Below are 7,311 nucleotides of genomic sequence, written 5' to 3' on the forward strand. Positions count from 1 at the left end.
TGAAGGAAACCTAGCTGTCCCCGTTCGAACTCCTACTTCTAGAAAGGAGGTTTTAGAGGATTGCCTACCCCTTTTAAGATGCATTACATCATCTTCTGCATGAAGTGTGACTCCTGGCATCCCTTAACAGAGAAGTGCTGGGATCTGGCAGGGCTTTTCACTCACCACTGTGTTTTCTGGCTGTAGCTCTGGCACGTTGACAGTCCACTGGGTTGACACTTGAATTATTGTCACCTTTTAGGTTAACATACCTTTCATAAGAACAGGAAATTCACACTTGATATTTGTCCTCTGTTGGTCTGTAACAAGTTGTTCTACAAATCAAACAGTTGCAAAGAAAAGTTCAGCGTGCCCTCTTTAGAAAACAATATGGAAAAGAGACCAGTATTTACATTAGGATCCTGAGGTGTGGGGTTTTAGGAGCACCTCTTTGAGCTGGTTGTGATACAATAACAATTGTGCTGGGTCAGGCAGGGTGGCATAACATTGTAAGTGAATATGTGTTGTTTATATATGTATATGTAAGAAGAGAATGAGGTATCACTGCAGTTGAAGGATTAGAAGGCTAATAAAACAGCTTTAAGCCAGTTTTGAACTTTATAATAGAACTTCATTAGACTTATATTCATTAACAATGCACAGTGCTAATGGACTGTTCTTTACTTCCTAGTTCCTAGTCATTACCACTACATATTCAAAGCAATTAGTTTGTACCCATCTCGTTATAAATTAATGGTGAGCACAGAGTCCCAGAGAGCTGGTGCTGTGTCCTTAGCACTGATAGCTGTGGTCCTTGATGGCAATGTTTGAGGCTGTCACAGGTCCCTTTTTGAATTGCTTAGCAGTTTTTCTTTTTTTCTCCATGTCAGCTTTGGCTGCTATTAAAAGAAAAGCAGTTTTTTTTCCCAGATCTCAAGGTCGCACTTCAGCAGTGAGTAACTGACCATCTCTGAGTAGCTTACAGTTTTGGGGCCTCTGCTTTCTACCTGTGCCTGTATTTACAAGGTCTTCACTCTTATATCTAAGCTGTGTGCCATAACAAGAGGCACTCAGTACCCACTGCAGCTCACACAGGAGGTTCTGCTAATAATTTCAGAGCATAAGAGGCCAGAATTTGAGCCTTGCGCATTTGGCATAGGAGTATAGGTGACATAAGGCCTGAGGCCTGTTCCTAGCAATGGCATTAATACTTTTATTGAGCCTCTTGGTACAAAAATGCATATACATTGTTTACTACTCATGCTGTATGAGTTTGCTTATGTTTGAATTCATAACAAGCAAATAATTAGGTACTACATAATCTGCTGCTACTTTTTTGGGTGCAACAGCTTCTGCTTTGGTTATAGACAGTTAAAATTGTGCAACAGTGGAGCTATTGATGAGCAGTACATTCAGCCATGAGCAGTCAAGTCCTGACTGTCCTGAGGCTAGTGCTGTTCCAAGCTTACCTTGAGAAAATACCAGTTCTTATTTAGATACAGACTGGACAGGGAGTGTCAACCTTTGTGTATGTTTGTACTTATGAAAAGACTTTGTTTAATCTCTTTTAGGTGATTAATTATTTTTAAAAAGTGGAGTACGTGGATAAGTGTTGCTAAGGTCTGTTCACATGAAGATTTAACTGTGCTATATTTTAAGCATTTCAAGAAAAGAAGTAAAAGCTTAAAATGCTGAGAAACATGTGGTTTGGATCCCTGATGCAAGTGCATCGCTTTAGCATTGGGATATCTTCCTAATATAACTCTTAAGTAGCATGAGGGTTTTTTTGCTGTGTTGGCACAGACGTGGTAATGTTATCCTCAGTAACTAGGTATTGACCAGCTGTTGAGCAGGATTTTATTAAATATAGAACAGAAAAAAAACCGTATTTTTTATGAAGCTGGTTGAAATACTAGAAGTACTAACACTGTTAAAATTGTAACGCCTATGTAAATGTGCTTAGTCCATTTCCAAGGAAATAAGCAAATAATTTTTGCTAAGAGTAGAGGCAGTTCTGTTCTTGTAAAACTTGTAACTGGTCTGTTTGCAAAACAAAACAAAACAACAACCAACCAACCAACAAAACCCAAACAAAAATACCAGTGTATTGGTTCAGTTATGGCGAGATTTTGGCTGGTTAGAGTTGAATTTGAGGAAGAGCATAATAAAGCTGTTATGTTATATAATTTATTGCCTTGTATATCTTTTCACTTTGACCCTGTTTTTAACACTTGGCATTTAGTTTTGGTACATTAGCTACTCTCGGTAAATCAGGAGGATTTATCTTCTTAACGGTTTCACAAACAAATTCACAACTATGACATATCCAGTTTCCAGAGGGGTGCTGGAATTATTTCAAGAGTCGTCTTGGAGGGAGACCACTGCTTTCCAGACTGTAGAGCCTGGCATTCTTTAGAGGTACATACAAATATGTGTTTCCATATCCTCTTTAGATATGAGTCCCATTGTGAATTTTGGAGCCTAAACTAGGCAAAGGCTTTAGTAGTTAATAGGATGTGCTCCTTTGAGAACGTTTATAAGGCAAAGGGGAGAAAAAGGGCAATATTCTACCTCAATTGTGGGATTGACTTACTTGTGCCCGCAGACTAGTTCTCTGTCTGTCCAGGCCAATTGAAGTCTCTCAGCAGACAAATGTGTGTTTAATGCTTCAACTGTTGCCCACTTCAATCATTATTTTCCTGTCACAACAGAAGTACTACCAAGATGTGTCTGTGCTGCTGTCTTCATTTGCTGCACGTAACCCCTTGATACTTTATGACCACTGTCCACTTAAATACCAAATAATGTCATTTATAGGTATATGGTAATCTTACACTGTGGAATAGTTGGTTGTGTTGCAGTCCTTGATAGCTGTCAGTTCTAGCATTAAACATATGCCAGAGCCAGCGTGGGTGTGCATCTGGCCATAGAAGCAGTGGGAAGGACGGGGATTCTCCTGTGCACTTCACAAACCTCCATGGCCACTGGCAGTGCTGTAACGTTAGTTGAGTACATGTTGGGCAATCATCAATTTGCTATCTACTAGAATTGCTTAAATGGCAGTAAAAATAGGGCTGATTTGTGGTGTTTAGACTTTTTGGTTGGGCTGTTTGGTTTTGGAGTGGATTTTTTGGCTTTTAGCACTTGATATAGTGGAGGCCATTCTTCCACCTGTCACTGAATTTTCATCCTTTCTTATGGCAAAATGTGAATATTGCTGTCTGCTTTCTTAGAGTTTTTGAGTGGATTTAAGGCTTTTTTTTTTTCTGTTGATAGAATAGAGAACTCAGCTGTTGTATACAAGTAGATTATTCTTGATAGGATAAAAGATAGGTGTGTCTTTACAAACAATGATATTTTAGAAGATGGAGAGGGCTTTTGTAGTTATATTTTAACTGCAATATATAGCTTAATGCAACAAGCAGCTTGACAAGAGGGTGTGACTTTAACAAAGACAGAGCTTGCAGGCACAGTATAGCAGCTTGGCAGAAGGGTGAGAGTGGATTTATCTATAGAAAACAAGGACAAAAACCTACTGTCACCATGAACTGGCAGTTTTGATAACTTTGGGGAAGCTATATGCAGGCTTAATAAACTCATACATAACTTCTCCTCCTAGGGGAGGCATAAAATGAAGTTAATGAGACATACAACGCCTGATATGAAGGGGGTCCAGGTTAAGGGGATATGCAGTAGGCAGATTGGGCAGTCTGTACTCTCCAAGTACCTCAAGCCAGTGGGGAAAGGAGGAGGGAAATTTGCAGCCAGGAAATTAGGATAAAAGGTGTCTGCGTCCCCCAGCAAAACTGAGAGACCCCACCGGGATATGCCCCTGGACTCTCCCTTTATTCAAATAAAGTATATTTTTTACAGGACTCCTCTGTCTCCTGTTGGAACATTGGCGTCTGACAACGGCATTTCCGCACACTCTCATAGGTTAGACATACAGTGGTTTTTGTAATCATCCTTGTTTCTGTTCTAGAACATCCAAAAGAAGACTCTGAAGTACTTGCATACTTCATGGCTATTTTTAATGTTAATTATGTTCTGTGGGTTTTTTTCCCTAACCAATTAGTCATAAAAAAATCTTTATACTTGTCTGTTAAAACATGGTGGTGATAGCTTTGTTTTCTTCTTCAGTGTTTTCTACTTGGGGAAGAAATATTGACTGTTAAAACAACAGATCTTACTGCTGTATAAGATGCTGTCAATTCTTACTTGAAATTAAGTCACTCAGGGAGTTAATCTTGAATATTTCCATTTTCATATTTTTTTTCATATTATGGAATTTCCTATAGTTTATCACACCAGATATTGCAGGAGAATAGTAAAACATTCAGATTTTAATGAAAAAAACAATAGTCTACTTTTTAATTGGCCTAAAAGTGTCCCAAGACTGTAGTTAAGCAAACTGAACAAAATGCCATTTCTTGGAAAATTAACTTAAGCTTTTGGAGAGCTACATTAAACAGAGCCCTTCACTTTCTCTGTTGAGACCGTTCATTTTTCTTTACTGAGATAATGTAAAAGTGGAAAAAGTCAACACGAGGCCTTTATAATCTTTTCCACTGTACTTGCAATTAATTTTTCTGCACCATTCCTCCTTAAGCAAAAGATGACTACAGATTGTTCTTGCAGCAGCGTGAGCATGCAGTGCAGTGTCTGCCTCGTCTGCTTTTCGGTTACTGAGGAATGCACATCCACTTCTGCAATCAATAATAATCAATAATGCTAACTGCACACACAAGACACGCTGGAAGATAAGTGGTCCCAGGGTGTGCTTGTCCCTCTGCAGAACTGCTGGTTCGACTGAAAGCAGAAGATCTTAAGGGAATTTTAACAAACAGGGAGCACTGCTAGCAGGCCTCTGTGTAATTATCCTATTAAAGCAGAGTAACATCTGCATTATCTGTGCAAGTGCAGAATGGAAGGGAACATTGTGTTCTCTAATCCTGTCTGGGAATATTGTGAAGTTAAAAGGATAACATTTTACCAAATCTGTGTTTTAACATGATAGGTTACACTTAATTACCTTTTAATTACCTTCTTCTCACTGGATTTTATGCTAAGGACCATGCCTCTAGTGCTTATCACAGAGCTTTTCTTGCCTTTGGATTGTTTATGCCAGGTTTTGAGTTTACCATGAAAAATAATCCTAATATATCTTGAAGGATATTATTGTAATAAAATTATTTTTCCTTCATGTGTGAAAAGCTCCAAGAATATTAATTTTTACATACAAAAGACATGCTGTAGCCTTCAGAAGTAGGTATTTTGAATTCAGTTGCAAAGAGCAAACTGATTGGACAATGCTCTATGAATAACAGTAGCTATGCATGGCAGAGGCTACACAGGAGCAAGAGGAGATGATTCTAGCCTCCTGACTGCTTGCAGTATAAGCCAGGAGAGTGTATTGGCTTAAATTATGTAGATCTCTTTTTTTTCCTCTTTACCCCTGGGGGAGTCTGATTTCCTGATCACCTATGTAGCATATGCCATAGCTCTTGCCAGGAGCTCCGACCAGTGTCACTGCCAGCTAAAATTACTTGTTTGCTGAGAACTGAATTATGTTGAGAATTGTCTTAAGTTGTTGCACTGGCAATGTCACAACGTTTTGTGTACACACGCACAAAAAATATGTAAAATCAGCTTTACCTTGAAGTTCAGCATAGAAACTGCTTCAAGCATTGAATTAGATCCAGATCCTGAGAGGTGTTCTACACCTGCTCAGGCATATCGCTCCCTCTTTGTTCTCTTTCCAATGCTTTTCTCTGCTGCTTTGTGCTCTGCCTAGTACAGTACAATGTTGATACATGCAAATTAAACATTTAGAAAGAAAGCATATTGTCTGCTCCTGTTTTGTACCAGTTAGAGCGAAGACCTAGTGTAGCTGGTAAAAACTTTTAACATGTTGTGCTAACTATGCTTCTTTTCTTCTTGCAGCAGGATGGAACTAAAATACGGATATACGTTGACTAAGGAGTTGGAATAAGACTGAGTCCTGCTCTGTGATATTTATATACCTGGAACATGAACTTACTGTTTGGCTTCATGCTGTAGGAACATTTGTAGTAGCTCTGTGACGCTGTTGGGAATCATGGCATTCTCTCCATGGAAGCTGTCCTCTCAGAAACTTGGCTTTTTTCTGGTGACTTTTGGTTTCATCTGGGGAATGATGCTTCTGCATTTTACTATTCAGCAGCAAACACAACACGAAAGCAGTTCAGTCCTGCGTGAGCAAATTTTGGATCTCAGTAAAAGATACATCAAAGCGTTAGCTGAAGAAAATAAAAATGTGGTTGATGGGCCTTACGTTGGGACAGTGACAGCATATGGTAAGTGTGTGCTCTAGATTACATGCTAATCTGATTAAGGTTTTTTGTAGGTTGTCCAAATATTTTACTCCATAGTGCTGCTTAATTGACAGTACTTTGCACTGTGGGCTTTCTGCACAGATGGAAAAAACTGTTCTCACTTGCAGCTGTGAAATGGGGCAAATTTAATGTTTCCAGTCGCTTGGAAATGAAGTAGTCTGCTAATTTTTCACTAATCTATCTAGTAGCAAAATCTACTATGTCTCAGGTTATTTGTTAGAACTAAATTGAAAAAAAAATATTTTGCTGTTCTTGAGAAACTTTTCAGTTTGTATGTCAGTGATCTAAGAAAATCCTTGTTGAAGAACAACTTGGTTTACTCAAAGTGGAGACCTGCTATGTTTATTTCTTCTTTCCTGTTTCACAATTTTGTTCAGTCAGTTCACTTAGTGGTTAAGTTTGTTTGTCTGGCATAAGATTAAATTTATCTTAAATTTGTCATATTTGCCTCAGGGTAGAGAACTATGAAACTCACAAAAAGAGCCTTGTTTGGCATAAGTTTTAATGTTTACTCTCTTCCATTTCGCACAACACGAGAGTTAAGTTTTTGTGCATGTGAGACAAAGCGTGCAGAAGAGAATGAAGCAGATTACTAGAAAATATTATGAAAATAAAAATATAATCCAGTTTCGGGTTAGATGGTGTCCCTTTTCAATCTGATAAGATCACATCATACATATCACTTGTTTAGCATTTTTTTTTTTTTAAACTCTCCCACTTAGCTATGCCCTTCCAGGCTATCTGGAAAGGTAATTAGTTGCCTTAATGTTCAGCTCTGAAGAAATTTTATAGATATTTTTTGTAGGCTTAGGTAGAGAGTAAAATACTAGGATAATAGATAGTAGCTGCACTTTTTTCTCTGGTTTTCTTTTGGTACTCTTTACTTTTTGGTGCATGTAATGAAAACAATCTTGCTGGGAGGTTCTCTCCATGTCTTGTTCCAGTTTACCACTCTTTC

The 7,311-nt window shown here is 38.4% G+C and overlaps 1 protein-coding gene across 1 annotated transcript in view; it reads left to right on the plus strand.

Annotated features, from left to right (window-relative positions):
- Nucleotides 1-6,076: 6,076 nt before the first annotated feature.
- The window catches only part of MGAT5 (mannosyl (alpha-1,6-)-glycoprotein beta-1,6-N-acetyl-glucosaminyltransferase), a gene marked incomplete at its 3' end in the record, with an annotated part of 38,754 nt that continues 37,519 nt past the window's right edge, over nt 6,077-7,311 (plus strand). Inside the window, exon 1 of the mRNA XM_008941678.1 lies at nt 6,077-6,314. Coding sequence (XP_008939926.1) covers nt 6,077-6,314 — 238 coding nt within the window. The remainder of the gene's footprint in view (nt 6,315-7,311) is intronic.

The sequence above is a fragment of the Merops nubicus genome, unplaced genomic scaffold (assembly GCF_000691845.1).
Source record: "Merops nubicus isolate BGI_N331 unplaced genomic scaffold, ASM69184v1 scaffold6446, whole genome shotgun sequence".
Classification (NCBI taxonomy): Eukaryota; Metazoa; Chordata; class Aves; order Coraciiformes; family Meropidae; genus Merops; species Merops nubicus.